Here is a 23001-nt window from a genome sequence, read left to right as displayed (position 1 = left end):
CCCCAGGACCAACCCTCCTCTACCCCTAGACCACCCCCCCTCTACCTCTAGACCACCCCCCCTCTACCCCTAGACACCCAGGACCACCCCCCCCTCTACCCACTAGACCCCCAAGACCCTCTGGGTACCCAGGGACAGCTCCCCTCTCCCAAGACCCACACCCAGCACCAGGGACTCCATAGGCCCTGATAGTTCCTAGAACCTGAGCACCAGGGGAACACCTGGAGACCGTTTGCATAAAGACTTAAATTTCGTCCCAGACCCCTGTTATGTCCGCAAACGCACCAACTGCACTTCTCTAAGCAGGGGCCGCTCAAACCGTATTACAATACTGCCTAACATTCACCTATTCTTCCACACATTCACCCATTCATACACCAATTCAAACCCGTATTCACACACCATCAGCGTAGTCAATGGGGCCAGCTGGTCTGGAGCAGTGAGGGTGAGGCGTCTTGCTCAGGGACACCTCAAAACTCAGCTAGGAGGATCCGGGGATCGAACTAGGAACCTCCTGGGCCACACACCTTTTTAGATTAAAGACCCCCTCCTCATCTCTCCCCCCCCCCCCCCCTCCTCTCTCCAGGCAAGCTTCGTCTCCGCCGGCAACAGGACGGACATCTCTCTGGAGGATCCTGACTTCTGGCAGAAATGGGCCAAGAAGGCGGAGCTAGACCTGGACGCCATCCATGGACGGGTAAGCCCCGCCCCTACCTGGGGGAGAGGTCAGGGGGCCAGACGTAAGGGTCTGTGTGTGTAAGCTGCTTAGCGCTGCTACACACGGCTCTGATGCCCGCAGGTTATAGAGATATCACTTAGGCTAATAGCTAATACGCACACATTCACACACACCTCCAAGCGCTTTATATTCTGAAAGGCCTCTCGCTCGCACTCTCTCGTTGCCCTCTCTCTGTCGCTTGCCCTCTCTCTCTCTGTCGCTCGTCCCCTCTCTCTGTCGCTCGCCCCCTCTCTCGCTCGCCCCCCCCCTCTCTCTCTCTCTCTCGCCCTCTCCCTCCTTTCATCGTCGCTCTCCTTCACTGCCTGCCTCTTTATTTTCTCGCTCGCTCTTTCTCTCTCAGTATCTCGCTCCCTTTCGCCCTGCCTCTCTCATTCTCTCGCCCTCTCTTGCTGTGTTCTGAAGAGCCCTTGAATTTAACGCTTAATCCAAACACACATAACCACACAGTGTGTGTCTATTGGTCCCCAGGGATGGGGTTGTGTTAAGATGGAGGTTGTTTATATTAAGGTTGTGCGTTCATATGGAGGTTGTTTTTATTTAGGTTGTGTGCTTATAAGGAGGTTGTGTTAATAAGGGGTTTGATTGCGGTAGTCTGAGGTAATTGTGACGTTGCCCTGTTCTCCCTGTTTCTGCCCTAGATGAGGGAGGGGCCCCTAATTAATTCAATCTAAAGGGTCATTAATTAGACAACTTAATTAGAGCCCTTAATGTCAGAGTTGTTATGGAAACAGATCGCTGGTCAGATCAGGGGGAGCAGTTAAGGATGAATGAATATCGGCGTACACAAGCACCTCCCCTCTCCTCCTTATCCTCTCTCCCTCCTCGCCTCCTCTCTCTCTCTCCTTCCCATACCTCTCCTTTTCCTCTCCGCTCCTCCTCCCTGGGGCAGCTAGGAGCCGTCCCATGGAGACAACCTCTTAAAACAGTTTAGTTTGTGGTGGAGAACATCCTTAATATCAGATCAGGTCATCTGCCTCTGATCCATTAACCTGTTGCGTTGAGGCTGCCTCTGATCCACTGACATGTTGCGTTGAGGCTGCCTCTGATCCATTAACATGTTGCGTTGAGGCTGCCTCTGATCCATTAACATGTTGCGTTGAGGCTGCCTCTGATCCATTAACCTGTTGCGTTGAGGCTGCCTCTGATCCACTGACATGTTGCGTTGAGGCTGCCTCTGATCCATTAACCTGTTGCGTTGAGGCTGCCTCTGATCCACTGACATGTTGCGTTGAGGCTGCCTCTGATCCACTGACATGTTGCGTTGAGGCTGCCTCTGATCAACATGTTGCGTTGAGGCTGCCTCTGATCCACTAATATGTTGCGTTGAGGCTGCCTCTGATCCACTGACATGTTGCGTTGAGGCTGCCTCTGATCAACATGTTGCGTTGAGGCTGCCTCTGATCCACTAATATGTTGCGGTGAGGCTGCCTCTGATCAACATGTTGCGTTGAGGCTGCCTCTGATCAACATGTTGCGTTGAGGCCGCCTCTGATCCACTAACATGTTGCGTTGAGGCTGCCTCTGATCCACTAACATGTTGCGGTGAGGCTGCCTCTGATCCACTGACATGTTGCGTTGAGGCTGCTTCTGATCCACTAACATGTTGCGGTGAGGCTGCCTCTGATTCACTGACATGGTGCAGTTGTCTCTGATCCGAACATGTTACGGTTGCCTCTGATCCGAACATGTTACGGTTGCCTCTGATCCGAACATGTTACGGTTGCCTCTGATCCGAACATGTTGCGGTTGCCTCTGATCCGAACATGTTGCGGTTGCCTCTGATCCGAACATGTTGCGGTTGCCTCTGATCCGAACATGTTACGGTTGCCTCTGATCCGAACATGTTACGGTTGCCTCTGATCCAAACATGTTGCGGTTGCCTCTGATCCAAACGTGTTGCGGTTCCCTCTGATCCGAACATGTTGAGGTTGCCTCTGATCTCAACTTGTGTCGTATTGTTGATCAGAACACGCTGGTGATTGACACGCCGCGCGTCAGGAAGCAGACGAGACACTTCAGCAGCGCCAAGGAGGACGAGATGTTGGAGTTTTCTGAGCTGGAGAGCGAAGGCGAGGAGCCCAGCCGGCCCACGGCCAAACCCCGTCGGCCCCAGGACCGCGCCCAGGGGTACCCCCGCTCTGAGTGCTTTAGGGTGGAGAAGAACCTGCTGGTCTATGGGTGAGTGGACTGGGTGCTGTGGGGGGAGGGGACTGGTAGATGTGGGGGGAGCGGACTGGGAGGCTAACCTTTGTATATTCATGACGAACAGAAAAGCATCCTGGACCACGTTACCATGGCAACCCAGTCACTCTTGCATCACACTCCGAGACACCAGCAGGATACGGTCGCCCACCGCATGGGGTCTCCCTCGTGAGGGGGGACTTGGGGAGGGAGAGAGAGGGACAGCAGCAGAAGGTTGCTAGAGTTAGTCTGGCTCTAGGACACATCAGTAGATCTGTGACTCAACAGAGCTGGCGTTGTGCAAGAGTTAGTGGTTGTTTGAGGGGGAAGACAGTCTGGGGAAAGGTTCTGGGTTTGATCTCCAATGTCCAGTCTACCTGGAGGCTTCCTAGACCCAGATGACCTCTGACCTCCGTAACAGTCTGTCTCTGAGCCCGCTGCAATTCTGAACGACTAAATATAATTTCTTTCCTCCGCCATCCCCCCTCTTCCCTCCTCCCCTCTCCCTCCAGCTGGGGGCGGTGGAGTGACATCCTGTCCCATGGGCGCTACAAGCGTCCCCTGCGGGAGGCGGACGTGGAGACGATCTGCCGGGCGCTGCTGGCCTACTGCCTCCTCCATTACCGCGGCGACGAGAACATCAAGAGCTTCATCTGGGACCTAATCGCCCCCAACGCCGACGGGACAACCAACACCCTCAGCAACCACTCAGGTACTCACCCACTCATCACTCACTAGCTCGCTCACATATCAGTAACATACAAATATATATTAAAGTAGTGGTGGTAGAATAAAAAATATATAATATTATTTGCGCTCTCTCCCTCTCGCTCTCTACCCCCTCTTTCTCACTCACTCTCTCTAGGTCTCTCTACCCCGGTTCCTCGGGGCAGGAAGGGCAAGAAAGGAAAGCTTCAAGCCCCGCCCCCTCAGACTCCGCGTGCTGATTGGCTGGCTGGCTGTAACCCCGACCACCTGCTGCAGGAGGACAGCTACAAACGGCACCTCAAACACCACTGTAACAAGTAGGTACACACACTGTAACAAGTGGGTACACACTGTAACAAGTGGGTACACACACTGTAACAAGTGGGTACACACACTGTAACAAGTGGGTACACACACTGTAACAAGTGGGTACACACACTGTAACAAGTGGGTACACACACTGTAACAAGTGGGTACACACAATGTAACAAGTGGGTACACACTGTAACAAGTGGGTACACACTGTAACAAGTAGGTACACACTGTAACAAGTAGGTACACACTAACAAGTAGGTACACACACTGTAACAAGTGGGTACACACACTGTAACAAGTGGGTACACACACTGTAACAAGTGGGTACACACACTGTAACAAGTGGGTACACACACTGTAACAAGTGGGTACACACACTGTAACAAGTGGGTACACACACTGTAACAAGTGGGTACACACACTGTAACAAGTAGGTACACACACTGTAACAAGTGGGTACACACTGTAACAAGTAGGTACACACACTGTAACAAGTGGGTACACACACTGTAACAAGTGGGTACACACACTGTAACAAGTGGGTACACACACTGTAACAAGTGGGTACACACACTGTAACAAGTGGGTACACACACTGTAACAAGTGGGTACACACACTGTAACAAGTGGGTACACACACTGTAACAAGTGGGTACACACACTGTAACAAGTGGGTACACACACTGTAACAAGTGGGTACACACACTATAACAAGTAGGTACACACACTGTAACAAGTAGGTACACACACACAGTATAACAAGTATAACAAGGTACACACACACACACACACACGACGACACACCGAGACCGACACACACACACACACGGGGGTTATTATGGGGTGCCATCTGCTAAGCCGGCTAGCAGATTTGTGTGGCTAATAAACCCTGGCACATTGATGGATGGGCACACACACGCTGCCAACTAACACACACGACACACGCACTGACACACACACACACTTGCCAACAAACACATGCACGCAAGACGCACACACTGCCAAATGCCTGGCAGCATCTTCTGAAGACATTTGAAGGCCGCACGCACACACAGGCGGTTTGTGTGTGAAGTGCTACACAAATGATGTTTGCCCCTCACTCCCTCCCTCCCTCCCTTCCTTCCTTCCTCCCTCACTCCCACCCTCCCTGCCTCCCTGCCTCCTCTCCCTCCCTCCTCCTCCTCCTCTCCCCTCCCCTCCCCTCCCTCCCTCTCTCCTCCCCTCCCTCCCTCTCTCCTCTCCCTCCTCCCCTCCCCTCCCCTCCTCTCCTCTCCCTCCTCTCCTCTCCCTCCCTCCTCCTCTCCCTCTCTCCTCTCCCTCTCTCCTCTCCCTCTCTCCTCTCCCTCTCCCTCTCTCCTCTCCCTCTCTCCTCTCCCTCTCTCCTCTCCCTCTCTCCCTCCCTCCCTCCCCTCCCCTCCCCTCCTGTCTCTGTCTCTGTCTCTGTCTCTCTCTCTCTCTCTCTCCCCCCCCCCCCCCCCCCCCCCTCGGTGTCTTCCCTAATGTTTTACCAACAGCGGTGCTGATGTGCATGACGGTAGTGGTGTGTGCATGGCGGTGATGTGTTTTGGTGTGAGCGGTGGCGGTGTGTGCGCGTGCGCGGTGGCGGTGTGTGCACGGCGGCGGTGTGTGCGCGTGCGCGGTGGCGGTGTGTGCACGGCGGCGGTGTGTGCGCGTGCACGGCGGCGGTGTGTGCACGGCGGCGGTGTGTGCGCGTGCACGGCGGCGGTGTGTGCACGGCGGCGGTGTGTGCGCGTGCACGGCGGCGGTGTGTGCACGGCGGCGGTGTGTACGCGTGCACGGCGGCGGTGTGTGCGCGTGCACGGCGGCGGTGTGTGCGCGTGCACGGCGGCGGTGTGTGCGCGTGCACGGCGGCGGTGTGTGCGCGTGCACGGCGGCGGTGTGTGCGCGTGCACGGCGGCGGTGTGTGCGCGTGCACGGCGGCGGTGTGTGCGCGTGCACGGCGGCGGTGTGTGCGCGTGCACGGCGGCGGTGTGTGCGCGTGCACGGCGGCGGTGTGTGCGCGTGCACGGCGGCGGTGTGTGCGTGTGCGCGTGCGCGGCGGCGTTGTGTGTCTCGGCGGTGGAGGTGTTCAAAGGGCCTCCAGGAGGGCTATGCTGCAGACTGAGGGCTGAGGCCAGGAGGCAGGCTGTTGGAAGCCTGTTGTGCTGCCTGTTGGCGGCCGCTGTCAGTCTGTGGTCGCTCTGGTCCGGGCGTTCTGCTCTACACTCCATACGGAGGCTGCGGCTGTTATCAGATCAATGTGTTGCTTACTTATCGGAGTCCAAAGACGTGGCCTTATGTCTCTGTGATTCACCTTCTGCAGAAGGATTCTCTTTGGCATAAGGACCTTATGCTCCTTGGTTATTCTACAGCAGAACCTTAGTGTTGTTCCTCAGTATTTATCTGACTGGATTGGGGTGGAGTAGGGTGCTCCATTCAGAGCAGGTTTTATATACCAAATTAGATTTTGGAAGCCTCGCATGTTTCAATTCTACAGTAAATATATGATGCATGGTGCAGTACCGCCATCATCCAGCAGCTCCTCCTCTTAGTACAGTGTAACCCCTAGCTGTGACTAGCTCCTCCTCCTCCTCCTCTAGTACAGTGTAACCCCTAGCTGGGACTAACTCCTATCCTCCTCCCTGTAGTACAGTGTAACCCCTAGCTGTGACTAGCTCCTCTCCTCCTCCTCTAGTACAGTGTAACCCCTAGCTGGGACTAACTCCTATCCTCCTCCCTGTAGTACAGTGTAACCCCTAGCTGTGACTAACTCCTCTCCTCCTCCTCCCTGTAGTACAGTGTAACCCCTAGCTGTGACTAACTCCTCTCCTCCTCCCTGTAGTACAGTGTAACCCCTAGCTGTGACTAACTCCTCTCCTCCTCCCTGTAGTACAGTGTAACCCCTAGCTGTGACTAATTCCTCTCCTCCTCCCTGTAGTACATTGAACCCCTAGCTGTGACTAACTCCTCTCCTCCTCCTCCTCCCTGTAGTACAGTGTAACCCCTAGCTGGGACTAACTCCTCTCCTCCTCCCTGTAGTACAGTGTAACCCCTAGCTGGGACTAACTCCTCTCCTCCCCGCAGGGTGCTGCTGAGGGTCAGGATGTTGTACTACCTCAGACAGGAAGTCATCGGAGACCAGGCTGACCGCATCCTGGAAGGAGCAGAGATCAGGTGATAACCTCTCTCTCTCTCTCCTCCTCAGTCTCTCTCCTCCCCTCCCCCGTCTGTCTTTTATCGTTCTCCCTTGAAGCTAAATGGAATATATTAGTGTTGCTAGCTGTTGTCTCTGGTTATTGTAGTTCTTCTCAATGAGCTGAGCTTGTTTGTAGTTCTGTTATGATGAATGTTTTAGTTGTAAAAGGATTCACTCAGTCACCCCCACATCTCTACCATCCCCCTCTTTCTGTAGAACATCTGTCCTCCTCTCGCCCCTCCCCCTCTGCTTTCCATCACCCTTTCACCCAGATGTGTGTGCATTTATAATGTCATCCCCACTATCCTCTAATCTCAAGTGTGTGTGTGTGTGTGTGTGTGTCAACTGCCAGAAGTGTGTGTACTGGTGCCAGCTAGCAAACATATGCCAGTGGGATTTTGTGTACTATTGTGCGTGTGACTGACTGTGACTGTGTGTGTAGTGAGCTGGACGTGTGGATCCCCCAGCCCCTCCATGCGGAGGTCCCTGCTGATTGGTGGAACTCTGAGGCGGACAAGTCCCTGCTGATAGGAGTCTTCAAACACGGTAACCCTCTCACTCTGCCTCTCTCACTCTGCCTCTCTCACTCTGCCTCTCTCACTCTGCCTCTCTCACTCTTGCCTCTCTCACTCTGCCTCTCTCTCTCTGCCTCTCTCTCTCTGCATCTCTCTCTCTCTCTCTCTGCCTCTCTCTCTCTCTCTCTCTCTCTCTGCCTCTCTCTCTCTCTCTCTCTCTCTCTCTCTCTGCCTCTCTCTCTCTCTCTCTCTCTCTCTCTGCCTCTCTCTCTCTCTCTCTCTCTCTCTCTGCCTCTCTCTCTGCCTCTCTGCCTCTCTCTCTGCCTCTCTCTCTCTCTCTGCCTCTCTCTCTCTCTCTGCCTCTCTCTCTCTCTCTGCCTCTCTCTCTCTCTCTGCCTCTCTCTCTCTCTCTCTCTCTCTCTCTCTGCCTCTCTCTCTCTCTCTGCGACTCACTCACTCTGCCTCTCACTCACTCTGACTCTCTCACTCTGCCTCACTCTGACTCTCTCTCTCTCTGCCTCTCTCTCTCTGACTCTCTCTCTCTGCCTCTCACTCACTCTGCCTCTCACTCACTCTGCCTCTCACTCCCTCTGACTCTCTGCCTCACTCACTCTGCCTCACTCACTCTGCCTCACTCACTCTGCCTCACTCACTCTGCCTCACTCACTCTGCCTCACTCACTCTGACTCTCACTCACTCTGACTCTCACTCTCTAATCTGTTCACTCACTGACTCTGTGCCACCCGTTGTTGGGGGTTGCTATGGTGATGGTGAGGTCAGCAGTGCTATCTGGAGAGTGATTGATCCTATCTGACAGCACACACACGCATGTACACACACACACACACACGCACTGGTATCTATGGGGCTCATCCATAGATAAAGAGGATCAAAGTTCATCGACACACACGCAGCAGAATAGTGATGGTCCATAAAGACCTGATTATTAGTGTTGGGCTCCAGGCGATGTGTGTGTGTGTGTGTGTGTGTTAGGGTGAAACGCCACAATCCTCCTAATTGAAATGTTATGTTGAGGAAGAGGGGGGCTGAGTATGGGGGGAGGGGTCCCTCACGCTCCTCCTACTCTCTCCTGCCTCCCCTCTCTCTCTCTCCCTGCCTACCCTCCCCCCTCTCTCTGCCTCCCCTCCCCCCTCTATCTCTCGCCCCCTGAGTCTGTTGGATCTGCACACTCTAATCTGTTCTGCCTGAATCACCAACGGACACACACCTAAAAACACATCTACGCACACACACACACGTAGGAACACACCTAGCTAGACACGCACACGTAGAAACACTCATCTAGACGCACACAAAGTAGCACAGGTTTGTGTGTGTGTGTGTGTGTGTGTGTCAGCCTGACACAAATGAGCACCTGCTGGCTCACTTGGACGTGCACTCGCTCGGATGAACACACACTCACACACACACACACACTCTCTGGCTCCTGGGGTCATCCCTTCTGCCGCTGTTTTTGTCTACCTCATTTATTATGGAGTGTGGGGGTGTGTGTGACTAGGGTTGTGTTTGTGTGTCTGGTGTGCGTGTGAGTGATTGTTGGGGTGTGTGTGTGTGTGTGTGTGTGTGTGTGTGTCGGGGCAGGCTGATGGCCGATAGCTCATGTTGTTGTGGTTCTAAGAGGAACTGGTCCAGCAGGTGGTCGGCATGGAGACCATCAGGGTGTTGAGGTTTAGAGCTGGGACCACCAGACCCCCTGCTGGCTGACCTCTCTCTCTCCAGGCTGTGTGCTGTCTCTCTGTCTCTCTGTCTCTGTCTCTGTCTCGGCTGTGTGCTGTAACTCTGTGTCTCTCTCTCTCTCCGTCTCCGTCTCGGCTGTGTGCTGTAACTCTGTCTCTCTCTCTCTCTGTCTCTGTCTCGGCTGTGTGCTGTAACTCTGTGTGTCTCTCTCTCTCCGTCTCTGTCTCGGCTGTGTGCTGTAACTCTGTGTGTCTCTCTCTCTCCGTCTCTGTCTCGGCTGTGCGTCTCTGTCTCGGCTGTGGGCTTTAACTCTGTCTCTCCCTCTCCAGGCTATGAGAAGTACACGTCGATGCGGGCTGACCCTGGTCTGTGTTTCCTGGAGCGCGTTGGAAAGCCCGACGCTAAGGCCATGGCCGCCGAGCAGAGAGGAGCGGACATGATGACGGACGGCGTAGAGGGGTACGCACACACCTCCTCCTCAAACAACTCCTCACACACCTCCTCCTCAAACGACTCCTCACACACCTCCTCCTCAAACGACTCCTCACACACCTCCTCCTCAAACGACTCCTCACACACCTCCTCATCAAACACCTTCTCACACCACCTCCTCCTCAAACACCTTCTCACACCACCTCTATCGCACACCCCCCCCTCAAACTCCTTCTCATCACACTCCTCCCCATATTGAGGTAATATCTGCTTCACTAAGTGAATAATCAGAAGTAATGCTGTAATGAAGCTATAATGAAGCTATAGTGTGTGTAATGTGATCTTAATAACATGATCATAGATCTAGACGTATAGATGTAGCTCTATAATGTGATCTTGATAACATGACCATAGATCTAGATGTATAGATATAGAACTATTGCTAACATGGTGATCCCCCTGCAGGGAGGAGGAAGACCCCGAGTACAAGCCCCTCAGGATGACCTTCAAAGACGAGATGGACGAGTTCACCAACTCCCCCCTGGAGGAGCCCCAGGAGGCGGACCCCGAGGGTAACTCATGAAAACATTGCTTAGTAAAGCATGAACACATGAGCTGACCCTCTCACCTGAACACATGCACTCCTTGTAGCCCCTCCTCCTCACGCTCTGTCTCCCTCTGCAGCCAAGTTAGGAGAGAACGGCCGAGTGGGCGGGGCCTCAGGCCAGGCAGGACGTCTCTATTGGCCGGCGGCCTCTGCGCTGACGGCCCGCCTGCGGCGCCTGGTGACGGCGTACCAGCGCTCCAACCGCCGAGAGCTGCAGCGGCAGGAGGCCCTCAGCCGGCCGGACGGCCGCCGCCGCCGCCGACGCGACTTCAACCCCGACCTCGCCATGCTGCCACCCGCCGAGGGGGGCGCGGCCTACCTGCAGGAGGGCGGAGTCTTCATGGCGGAAGGGGGTGCGGCCTACCTGGCCAAGAGCGGGCCCTTCGTACCCGAGGCCGCCGCCCACACAGCGCTCATGGGAGAGCTGTTCTTCAAGGAGAGACGGCAGAGGTGGGCTATGTCTCTCTATCTCGGTCTCTCTATCCAATGAGGTGGATGTTATCTAACCGTACGTTCACATCAAACGCGAAGGGGCGACACGATTCCTTACGAAATCAACGTACAGACGCGAATCAGGCGAATATTTTGCTAGACAAAACCCGCGTCAAGATTTGATTTGCAGCGCAACACTTTTGACCCGGCACGGGCGGGCACGCTCACGTGGATTAGCAGCGCGACATTTTAATATTTCAACTTTGCCGCGACATTCGCGGGATGACAGCCAATCAGCGTTCAACAGCGTGGCCACTCAATGTCATGCGTAATGTAACGGCCAATCAGAGTTCAACCGGCCAACGGTTCCCTGCAGTGCAGTCCGGGGTGAACCGCAGCATGGAGGAGAAAGTGATTGTTGCCGTTTGCGACTCCCTGAGCTCTATCGATCTCCATACATCTGTGAACTCCTGCACACCAACACACCCACCCGCACTCTGCGGTCCTCCTCTTCCATTCGACTCACTGTACCGCCCGCCCGCCTGGTCACCATGGGGTCCAGGGCACTCAGCCCATCTGCCCCCCACCTCTGGAACACCCTCCCACCTGACATCCGCAACTCTGACACTCTCTACACTTTTAAGTCCCGTTTAAAAACACATCTTGACATGACATGACTGACATATTCAATCTACGGTAATTCATTGTCTCCCACCCATTTCACCCCACTTGTGTAAATTATTTTAATGTATCTTGTTGTGTTTTTTATGATTGTTGATTTTGTTTTTTAACCACTGCCCTGTAAGGTGACCTTGAGTGTTATGAAAGGCGCCTTCAAATAAAATTAATTATTATTATATATAATATAATTTTATAATATACAATTATTTGTCTTGCGACAAAACTTGCGACCAATGTGTGTTTTGGTGTGAACGCCGGGTAAGGTGGTGTTATGAGGCAGATGTTATTGCGGGGCTCTAAGGTGATGTTGGGTGTCTCCGCCTTTCGTCTTTTAAGATGCCTCATGGTCAGACGGTAACATGTAGCCCTGCTCCACCCAGGTGGACGCGTCGGGAGGAGGCAGACTTCTACCGGGTGGTGTCAACCTTCGGGGTGGTGTTCCACCCCCCGCGGCAGGGCTTTGACTGGGCCCAGTTCAGGGCTTTCGCCCGGCTGGACAAGAAGACGGACGAGAGCCTGGAGAAATACTACTATTCCTTTATCGCCATGTGCAAGAGGGTGTGCCGCATGAGCCTCAAGACACACTCGGGTACAGACGCACTACTACACACACACACTACACACTACACTAGAGGGTCTGCCGCATGAGCCTCAAGACAGACAGGTACACACACATTACCACACACTACACATACACTACTGCACACTACACTAAGTACTTAAGCTGACTTGGTAGTAGGATGTATTTAGGGCTGATCTAGTACTATGTGTAATCAGTGCTGACGTAGTAGTAACGGTGTCATTGCAGTGCTGACGTAGTAGGAAGTGTCTGCAGTGCTGACGTAGTAGGAAGTGTCTGCAGTGCTGACGTAGTAGGAAGTGTCTGCAGTGCTGACGTAGTAGGAAGTGTCTGCAGTGCTGACGTAGTAGGAAGTGTCTGCAGTGCTGACGTAGTAGGAAGTGTCTGCAGTGCTGACGTAGTAGGAAGTGTCTGCAGTGCTGACGTAGTAGGAAGTGTCTGCAGTGCTGACGTAGTAGGAACTGTCTGCAGTGCTGACGTAGTAGGAACTGTCTGCAGTGCTGACGTAGTAGGAAGTCTATGCAGTGCTGACGTAGTAGGAAGTGTCTGCAGTGCTGACGTAGTAGGAAGTGTCTGCAGTGCTGACGTAGTAGGAACTGTCTGCAGTGCTGACGTAGTAGGAACTGTCTGCAGTGCTGACGTAGTAGGAAGTCTATGCAGTGCTGACGTAGTAGGAAGTGTCTATGCAGTGCTGACGTAGTAAGTGTGTTTTCAGTGCTGACGTAGTAAGTGTGTTTTCAGTGCTGACGTAGTAAGTGTGTTTTCAGTGCTGATGTAGTAACAGTGTGTATAGAGTGCTGACGTAGTAGTAACGGTACGCCCCATCCACAGAGCTCCCTGACCCCACCCTGATCATCGACCCCATCACTGAGGAGCGCGCCTCCCGGACCCTGTACCGCATCGAGCTGCTGCGCCGCATCCGGGAGCAGGTGCTGCCCCACCCGCAGCTGACGGAGCGCCTGCTGCTGTGCCAGCCCTCCCCTGACCTCCCCGACTGGTGGGAGTGCGGTCGCCACGACCACGACCTGTTGCTAGGCGCCTCGCGGCACGGCGTGAGCCGCACGGACTACCACATCCTCAACGACCCCGAGCTCGCCTTCCTGGAGGCCCACCGCCGCCACGCCCACAAGGGCGGGGCCGCGGCAAGACACGCCCCCACGCCTGACCCTGGAGCCACGCCCCTCCTCACGCCCGCTGAGGTGGCCAGCGCTGCTAGCGCCGCCGAGGCTACCCTGGCTAAGGAGGAGGAGGAGGAGGAGGAGGAGGAGGTGGAGGAAGTGGGAGAGGGGGAGGTGACGGTGAAGGCGGAGAGAGAGACTCCAAAAGCCGATGATGTCAAGGTGGAGGTGGAGGTCGAAGGAGAAGGTAAAGAGGAGAACCTGGCCTCCCCCAAGAAGGAGGTGAAGGAGGAGGAGACGGAGCTCCCGGCCTCAAGCCAAGAGGAGCAGAAGGAGAAGCCGTCAGAACCAATCGGATCAGACCAGGAGGAGACCGGGAAGGAGGGAGGAGAGGAGGAGGAGGAGGTGGAGGCAACGGCGATTGAACCCCCCTCATCCCCTCCCAAGGAGCAGCCCAAGACCATGAGTCCCCAGAAGGAGGTGCTGGAGGAGCCGGAGGAGGAGGGCCGGGGGACAGAGGGCAGCTCTCCTCCTTCTCCCAAGTCTCCCCCGACCGAGAGGAGTCAGGAGGAGGATGAGGAGAAGATGGACGAAGACGACAAATCTGAGAAGTCTTCCCAGGCGGAGGGTGAGTGGAGCCCTAGTTAGACTAGTTACTAGTTAGCACTTAGTAGGTTAGCATGGCGCAGGATAGGGCTTCTATGGCTGTATTAATTTGTTTGCTGAGGATTTAGCTCTGATGCTATCTAGCGCCTTAGCTATAGCTCCCTCATGTTGCCTAGCCCTAGCTGTTAATGCTACGTAGATCCCTCGCCCTAGTGCAGGCTCCCTGCAGTGATGACGTCATGCTCCGTGGGGAGGGGTCTATTCCTGGAGTTCCCCCTGTGGAGGGGGGCCGCTGTGGGGGGCGTTAATGAGTCCAGGTGTCGTCAGGGTGACGGATCTGAAATGAGGGCCCGTCTCCCTTGACAACGCGTCCTTATCCTGGTCTGATCCTGTCCTCTGTCTGTCTCTCTCCTCCCTCCTTCTTATCCTGATCTCTCTCCCGCCCTCCCTCTCTCTCCCCCTCCAGCGAGCGCTCCGTCGGAGCAGAAGAACTTTGACGAGGACAGCAACGTGTCTCTGCCGGCGTCGGGGCGGGACGAGGCGGCGGAGCCCTCGGCGCTGCAGGACCTCCTGCCCGGGCTGCCGGAGCGCAGCTACTCCTTCTCCTTCTGGCCCAAGGTGAGGCCACTCACCGGGGGGCAGACCACACACGGGGGGGGGGGGGCACACACAGGGTGCTCGCATGCCAACGGGCAGTAGCTCTCAAACTCACTCGTGCTCCCTCACTCTCTCCCTCACTCAAACTCTCGCTCACTTTCTCTCCGGCTGTTCTGCGTTGGATTCGACCGCAGATGGATAGTTCTGTGGTCTTAGATCCAGTTTGGGGCCGTGTGTCTTTGTATGATCTGGGACTCTTGATAGACAGGAGTTGGTGGGGCCGCGGGATCCTAGATGAGGAGGGGGTTCACTGGCTGAGGCAGACACTTCTCCAACACTTTGGAATAACAACACCATTAACCATCTGTCTCTGTCTGTCACCTTCACCTCCCCCAATCTCTGCCCTCCGGCCCCCTCCCTCTTCCCTCCCTCCTCAGGATCGTGTGATGATCAACCGGATGGATAATATTTGCGACGCCATCTTGAAGGGCAAGTGGCCGGTCAACAGGCGTCAGCTCTTCGACTTCCCCGGCAACCTGTTGCCGGGCTACAGTGCCGCGGCGACCTCCGCCACGGCCGTCGCACCGGCAACGGAGAGCCCGCTGCAGAGGCGGAGCCTAGCGGAGCTGTCAATGGCGGCCGCACACGCCGCCTACAGCGGCAGTGAAGACATCACCCTGTCCCCGCATGTGCACGTGAGTCACACACACACACACCTGCTAGTGCATGTGAGTCACACACACAAACCTGCCACGTGCACGTCAGTCACACACCACATGCACAGCACTAACCTTCAGCTATGCTAATGAGGCTATTTTTATAATCCCTGGTGGAGGTGGAGGGTTAGCGCTGACGCTACATGTGCTGTTAGCATTTAGCATTCTCACACCGTACTGAGGAAACCACAGTGCTGGGGCTCGCTGTTTCAATCACTCTCACTGCATGAAGTTAAAATATACTAACATTAAATAGGTGTCAGTTTAGGGTTGTGTAACCAACAGTAATCCGGGCAGAGTTCACTGTCCGTTGAGTGTGTGTCGGTGTGTATCAGGTTGTAACACTGTCCTCCAGGAGTGTGTATCAGTGTGCGTGTCCTCCAGGAGTGTATCAGTGTGCGTGTCCTCCAGGAGTGTGTATCAGGCTGTAACGCTGTGTGTGTGTCCAGCAGGAGGACCCCCTCAGCTTGACGGTGCCGCGGCAGCGCCGGCGGAGGAGGAGGAAGGTGGAGATCGAGGCGGAGCGCGCAGCCAAGAGGCGCAACCTGATGGACATGGTGGCCCAGCTGAGAGAGAGCCACGCTGCTACAGACACCCAGAACCACGCCATGGACCTCACTAAGGTACACACACACCCAGAACCACGCCATGGACCTCACTAAGGTACACACACACCCAGAACCACGCCATGGACCTCACTAAGGTACACACGCACCCAGAACCACGCCATGGACCTCACTAAGGTACACACACACCCAGAACCACGCCATGGACCTCACTAAGGTACACACACACCCAGAACCACGCCATGGACCTCACTAAGGTACACACACACCCAGAACCATGCCATGGACCTCACTAAGGTACACACACACCCAGAACCACGCCATGGACCTCACTAAGGTACACACACACCCAGAACCACGCCATGGACCTCACTAAGGTACACACACACCCAGAACCACGCCATGGACCTCACTAAGGTACACACACCCAGAACCACGCCATGGACCTCACTAAGGTACACACACACCCAGAACCACGCCATGGACCTCACTAAGGTACACACACACCCAGAACCACGCCATGGACCTCACTAAGGTACACACACACCCAGAACCACGCCATGGACCTCACTAAGGTACACACACACCCAGAACCACGCCATGCACCTCACTAAGGTACACACACACCCAGAACCACGCCATGGACCTCACTAAGGTACACACGCACCCAGAACCACGCCATGGACCTCACTAAGGTACACAGAACCAAGCCATGGACGTCATGCATTTATCTACAATTCTCTTGCTATTAGCTAGCTAGCTGTATTGTTTTGCTTGCTAGCTCTAGCGTTTAAATTACAAGCGTTAAACCTGCTTGAACTAGCACTTAGCTTGCTAGCTCTGTGGTGCAGCTCTCTGGTCTGTTCCAGCTGTGGCTGTAGATGTACTGGGAGATCGACCTGGCGGCGTTCTTAGGTCAAAGGGAGGATGGACATTGACCTCTCATGACCTTCTGTTGTTCCAGGGCATGCACCATCACCATAAGGCTGCCGCCTCATTGGCCGGCTTCTCCAGCCCCTCCCTCAAGGCCCAGATGGAACTGTTGCAGCAGCAGATCCCGCCCTCCGGCCACAGGGCCAACGGCTCATTGGACGCCGACCTGCCCATAATGCGAAGGAGGCGTGGCCGCAGGAAAAATGTAGAGGGACTGGAAATGCTGTTCATGGGGAACAAGAAAGGAGGAGCAGCAGCGGGAGCAGCAGCAGCAGAAGGAGGAGCAGAAGGGGTGAGGCGGCGGGCTGAAATAAATGGATCTAAACAATATGATGCAGTAAAATGTACATCACGCGACATTACAATATACTCAAAGACATAAATGTAAAAACGACAATGTTAAAAGAGCAAATGGAGCAGTGAAAGACGGAGAATACAAACAATTACAATTACAATTAGGGCATTTGGCAGACGCTTTTATCCAAAGCGACTTACATCGGTTAATACACACATTGACACACCGACGGCAGAGTCAACCCTGCAAGGCGACAGCCAGCTCGTCAGGAGCAGTTAGGGTTAAGTGTCTTGCTCAGGGACACATCAAAACTCGAACTAGCAACCTTTCAGTTACAAAACAACTGCTCTACCTCCTGAGCTAAGAGACTCCCAACCACCCAACATGGCTGACTTCCTGTTCTGGGGCTGACTTCCTGTTGTGTGCTTCCTGTTGCAGGACGAATCGGAGGGGACCAAGGCTTCGGCGGGTGAGGGGGTCCGCGAGGCATCCCGGGGCGGACGAGGGGCGGGGGGTTCCGGGCGGAGTCCGGGCCGACGCCCCCCCGCCGCGCCGGAGGACGGAGAGACAGCCACCGCGTCCAATCAGGAGCTCAGAGACTGGCTGCAGCAACACCCCTCCTACACCATGGACATGACCAGCTTCACACCAGTAAGACCAGTAACATGACCAGCTTCACACCAGTAAGACCAGTAACATGACCAGCTTCACACCAGTAAGACCAGTAACATGACCAGCTTCACACCAGTAAGACCAGTAACATGACCAGCTTCACACCAGTAAGACCAGTAACATGACCAACTTCACACCAGTAAGACCAGTAACATGACCAGCTTCACACCAGTAAGACCAGTAACATGACCAACTTCACACCAGTAAGACCAGTAAGATGAATGAAGACCATGACAAGCTTCACACCAGTAAGACCAGTAACATGACCAACTTCACACCACTAAGACCAGTAACATGACCAACTTCACACCAGTAAGACCAGTAACATGACCAACTTCACACCAGTAAGACCAGTAACATGAATGAAGACCATGACAAGCTTCACACCAGTAAGACCAGTAACATGAATGAAGACCATGACAAGCTTCACACCAGTAAGACCAGTAACATGACCAACTTCACACCACTAAGACCAGTAACATGACCAACTTCAGACCAGTAAGACCAGTAAGACGTGTCAGCATGTGACTTCATAATGACACCCCTCCCCCCCCCAGAAGAGCGAGGACCTGATGATGTCCCAGCTGTCCAAGCCCAAGCAGAAGCGCCACCGCTGCAGGAACCCCAACAAGATCGACATCAACACGCTGACCGGGGAGGAGAGGGTCCCCGTGGTGAACCGCCGCAACGGACGCAAGGTAGCGGCCCGCAGCACGCACAACAGCCTGTCACATGGTCTATCACAGTCTAGCACACGCACACAGTCTAACACATTCGCAATCAGAAAATTAATAGTAGGACTGTATGAATAAAGTAGAGTTGAGATTGACATGTTGTTCTTCTCAAGATGGGCGGGGCCATGGCTCCACCAATGAAAGAGCTCTCCCGGTGGCTGCTGGAAAACCCAGAGTTTGCCATCGCTCCCGATTGGACAGACATCGTCAAGCAGTCGGTGAGTGACAGCTCATGCCGGCCAATCAGATGGAGCCTAGTTTTCACTGTATTCATTATCACTGCCTTGTGAGGACACTGTTGTTCAGCTCCTTGTGAGGACTCTGTTTCTCAGCTCCTTGTGAGGACTCTGTTTCTCAGCTCCATGTGAGGACTCTGTTTCTCAGCTCCTTGTGAGGACTCTGTTTCTCAGCTCCATGTGAGGACTCTGTTTCTCAGCTCCATGTGAGGACTCTGTTTCTCAGCTCCTTCCTAACCACTGCTCCTTCCTCCCTGCAGGGTTTCCTCCCAGAAGCCATGTTCGACCGCCTGCTGACCGGTCCGGTCGTCCGCGAGGAGGGGGTCCGTCGTCGTGGGCGAAGACCAAAGTCTGAGATAGCGAAGGCTGCGGCGGCCGCCCAGGCAGCGGCTGCAGCCCAGGCCGCCCAGGCTACACTGGCCTCCGCTGCCTCCTCCAGCGGTACGTTAGCTCGCTAGCATTATTAACGCTCTGTGCTTCACCAATGGAACTAGGAATGGTGGTACAATGATCAGTAACGTAGTGGGCCTCTGTGTCACAAGAAAACACATTGTTCGATTTCCTATCTTTGTGGGGACTTCGGAGGTCAAAGGTGGGAGGTCTCTTAACAAGATGGGAGGTCTTTTAACAAGATGGGAGGTCTCTTAACAAGATGGGAGGTCTCTTAACAAGATGGGAGGTCTCTTAACAAGATGGGAGGTCTCTTAACAAGATGGGAGGTCTCTTAACAAGATGGGAGGTCTCTTAACAAGATGGGAGGTCTCTTAACAAGATGGGAGGTCTCTTAACAAGATGGGAGGTCTCTTAACAAGATGGGAGGTCTCTTAACAAGATTGGAGGTCTCTTAACAAGATGGGAGGACCCTTTACAAGGTGGGAGGACCCTTTACAAGGTGGGAAGACCCTTTACAAAGTGGGAGGACCCTTTACAAAGTGGGAGGACCCTTAACAAGATGGGAGGTCTCTTAACAAGGTGGGAGCTCTCTTAACAAAAGCTTATTGTACTCCACTATATACTGCCCACTTGTGGTACAGATACAGTAAAAGTAAATATAACAAATTGAGAGTGGCGTATAATGATGCTCTAAGAATTCTGCTGAGGCTACCAAGGTGCACAAGTGCCAGTCAACTGTTTGTAAACAGTGGTGTTCCCACTTTAAATGCATTGCTCAGGAATCTGATGTACAGTTTTATGATGAGATTGATGGACTCAAAAAATGAAATCATAATGACTTTAACCATGCCGAAGTTAAGCAGCATCAGATACACTTCCAGTCTCTGGAAGCATTGGAGAGAGTGTCTGTATGTTTTTTAGTTGTGTTTCTTATTTGTTTGTTGTTGTTTTGTCTGTTGTATTGTCGTGTATATGGACCTATATGAGTCTGAAATAAAGATGAATATTAAGAAGGTGGGGGCTCTCTTAGCAAAGTGGGAGGCTGTAATCTGTGTTGTCTATGCAGGAGGTCTGAACCCGCTGCTGCTCAGCAGTCTCCTGGGTGGGATGGACCTGTCGTCGCTGCAGAGCCTCCAGTCTCTCCAGCTGGGGGGGATGGACCTGTCGTCCCTCCAGAGCCTGCAGTCCCTGCAGCTGGCTGCCGGCCTCATGGCTTTCCCGCCCTCCTCGGACCCCAAGCAGGCGGCCGCCAACGCAGCAGCGGCCTCCATGCTGCCCCTCATGCTGCCCGGCATGGGGGGGCTTGGGGGCATGGGGGGGCTGTCCAACATGTTCAGCCTGGGCGGTCTGGGAGGTCTGTTCGGAGGGAACTTAGCCGCCTCGTCACAGTCGCCATTCGGCGCCATGGTAACGGGGACGGCCGGCAACGGAACCCTGGAGGAGGAAGAGGAGGTGGAGGAAGAGGAGGCAGAGGAGGAAGGGAGCAGCAAGAGGAGGAGAGACGAGGAGGAGGAGGGGAGAGAGGGAGGAGCTGCGGAGGAGGGAGAAGCAGAAGGGAAGAAGGCGAAGAGAAGGAAGAGGAAGGCGGAGCGCGAGGAGAAGGCCAGCGGCAGCATGGCCGCGCCCCTGGCGGCGGACCCGCCCTCGGAGGCGGCGGTGCTGAACGGAGACGCGGCGGCGCTGCTGGCCGGCCTGTCGGCCAACTCTCTGGGCTTCAACCCCTTCCTGCTGTCCAGCATGGCCCCGGGGCTCTTTTACCCCTCGGTGTTCCTGCCCCCCGGCCTGGCCGCCCTCGGCCTGCAGGGCTTCCCCTCGGCCTCCGCCAGCACGCTGGCTCAGCTGCAGAGCGCAATGGCCACCGCCTCCGCCGTTGCCACGGCCACCAGCAGCCCCACCCCCAGGAAGGAGGGAGGAGCGGCAGGAGAGGAGCAGGGCGGAGCGGCGGCCCAGGAGGGCGGAGGAGCGGACAGTGACTTGGGCGGAGAGAGAGAGGAGGAGGAGGAGGAGGAGACGGGAGGAGAGGGGGATGACTCACCGGTTGAGGAGGAGGAGAGGGAAGGGGAGGGCGAGCAGGAGGGCTCCTCAGAGAAGGACAAAAGTGACTGAAGGTAAAAAAGGAAAAGAGGACACGACAGGAAACACAAACTTGACCGACCTCGGGGTATAACGAAGGCCCGGTCTCTCTGTCTGTCTCTCTCCCCCCTCCCCCCTCAGATATCTAAGCGGGATGAGTTCTCATCTTTCTGTTGTGTGTCCTGGTTCTGCCAGCTATATCTACTGTGTGTGGGAGCGCGGTCTCTCTCGGTAGTCTAGTCAGGATCCTCTACTGGGAGGGGGCGGGGCCCCTCCTCCACCTAGTTTGACCTTCAACCTGTCGGCACTGTGCAGTGCTTCAGAAGTGATAAAGTATAAAGAGCAAGCGGTCTGCTGGCCGCCTCAGGAGTCGGTGTTTCCAGAACTTTCTCTGGACTCTTGATATTGACTGAAGTTACACTTTGATTTTCTTTTTTTCTTCCTTAACATTCTAAAAACGGCATTATGAGGTCGCCCGCCTGTCTGACGACGCTGCTGCAAAGGAATTGTGGGTAATGGAGTTTATCTGCTGCATCGTCTCAGAGCAGATTTTGTTTTGTAATTTTATTACTTTTTTTTTGTAGTTCTCACATATCAGACCAGGTCGACTTTAAAGCGTTTCTACATGTCTGTCACACACTGCAATACCCACGCGCACACGCAGAGGACCAGCCCACATCCAGGTCCAACTCTGACCCAGGTCAAACTTACATCCAGGTCAAACTCACATTCGGGTGGTCTAGCTCACATCCGGGCGGTCTAGCTCACATCCAGGTCTAGCTCGCGCTGGGTCCTGCGTGTGGTGTGTTTGAACGGCCCGGTGACTGAACCCCCTCTCAAGGGTCTTACTACTGTCTTCATCTCTCTCTGGGATCGTCTGCTCTGCCTGGCATGGGCGGGCGGGGGTTGGGGACCTCTGATTGGCTGGTGTCTCTCAGGCAGGAGCGGTCTCTCCCAGGGGAGGGAGCCGGGGGAATGTGGTCTCTCCCGGTCCGGGTGGGAACTCCGCCCACCCGACCTGCGGTCCGTTGTTGTCCTGCTCCGTAGCCATGGCAGCGGCTGATCTAGTCTCACACTGTGGAACGCCGTGGAACACTGAACACGCGGCGCTCACTAAAAAATAGGTTCTATATCATATATCTATGAATTATGGGCTGGTGTATTGTCGTGGAAACACAGGTTGACATCGCTGCCTTTTAAACGCTGTGGGCGTCTCGAACGCATCCCCCCCCTGCTGACACAGCAATAATCAAGGCAGCTTTTGAATGTTCAGACATAACATACACACACACACACAAACACGCACACACACAAACACAAACACAAACAGTACATGACTAACCAGATGTGTGGTATGAAATAAAAATGAACCTAAACTGTAAATGATGAATAATACTGCAATCATGTCTCACTCTGTTCCTGTTGATGCACTGGTGTTGAGAGTTCAATATAATCAGGTACCTTTATTACTTAGCTACTTTCTTGAAATGGACTTTTAGTTACTTTTAGCCAGCAAGCTGAAGAGCATTACCTCAAAATTATCTAGCCTTGAAGTTTACAGACTTACCGTGTACATGTTCTTTATTTTGGTGTGTCTTTTTGTTTTATTTTGTTTTTTGAGACATCATTATGATGAATTGTAGCTATGATGCTTTTAATAAAAGTGAATCACAATATTCGCCTAGGAAACCACATCCTCTCCGTCTCCATTCTTTTGTGGGTGGGTGGGTGTTGGTGTGTAGTCAAGCATCAGCAATGGCCTGCCTCCGTCTGCAGCCGCTGACGAAACCCGAACTGACAGCCAGACGTGTGTGTGTAGTGGGTGATTGTCTGACCGTCGCGCTAACAAAGGAATGCAGCCAGACTTTTGGTCGGCTCTCTGGCGTAGACTTAGCCCGGTCCGAAAAGCTAACAGTCTTCAGACCAAAGCTTGAGCTCTGAACCCCAATGTGTAATCTTGTAAATATGAAGACTGGAC

The 23001-nt window shown here is 54.3% G+C and overlaps 1 protein-coding gene across 4 annotated transcripts in view; it reads left to right on the top strand.

Moving 5' to 3' along the window:
• Nucleotides 1–22715, top strand: part of chd7 (chromodomain helicase DNA binding protein 7) — a 51583-nt gene extending 28868 nt beyond the window's left edge. For 3 of the 4 annotated variants that reach the window (XM_060058763.1, XM_060058760.1, XM_060058761.1), the window contains exons 22-41: nucleotides 587–697; nucleotides 2706–2917; nucleotides 3433–3632; nucleotides 3786–3945; nucleotides 7028–7117; nucleotides 7582–7685; nucleotides 9682–9811; nucleotides 10250–10356; nucleotides 10469–10841; nucleotides 11885–12093; nucleotides 12916–13830; nucleotides 14275–14426; nucleotides 14843–15100; nucleotides 15571–15744; nucleotides 16652–16912; nucleotides 17354–17566; nucleotides 18145–18285; nucleotides 18435–18539; nucleotides 18818–18998; nucleotides 20017–22715. In XM_060058763.1, the coding sequence (XP_059914746.1) occupies nucleotides 587–697; nucleotides 2706–2917; nucleotides 3433–3632; nucleotides 3786–3945; nucleotides 7028–7117; nucleotides 7582–7685; nucleotides 9682–9811; nucleotides 10250–10356; nucleotides 10469–10841; nucleotides 11885–12093; nucleotides 12916–13830; nucleotides 14275–14426; nucleotides 14843–15100; nucleotides 15571–15744; nucleotides 16652–16912; nucleotides 17354–17566; nucleotides 18145–18285; nucleotides 18435–18539; nucleotides 18818–18998; nucleotides 20017–21056 (5136 nt within the window). In that variant the 3' untranslated portion in view covers nucleotides 21057–22715. The remainder of the gene's footprint in view (nucleotides 1–586; nucleotides 698–2705; nucleotides 2918–3432; nucleotides 3633–3785; nucleotides 3946–7027; nucleotides 7118–7581; nucleotides 7686–9681; nucleotides 9812–10249; nucleotides 10357–10468; nucleotides 10842–11884; nucleotides 12094–12915; nucleotides 13831–14274; nucleotides 14427–14842; nucleotides 15101–15570; nucleotides 15745–16651; nucleotides 16913–17353; nucleotides 17567–18144; nucleotides 18286–18434; nucleotides 18540–18817; nucleotides 18999–20016) is intronic. The other variant, XM_060058762.1, reaches the window with a different exon arrangement.
• The last annotated feature ends 286 nt before the right edge of the window (nucleotides 22716–23001 follow it).

This window comes from Gadus macrocephalus, chromosome 8 (assembly GCF_031168955.1).
Source record: "Gadus macrocephalus chromosome 8, ASM3116895v1".
Classification (NCBI taxonomy): Eukaryota; Metazoa; Chordata; class Actinopteri; order Gadiformes; family Gadidae; genus Gadus; species Gadus macrocephalus.
Note: the sequence above shows the minus strand (reverse complement) of the source record. Positions and strands in the feature narration are given on the sequence as shown.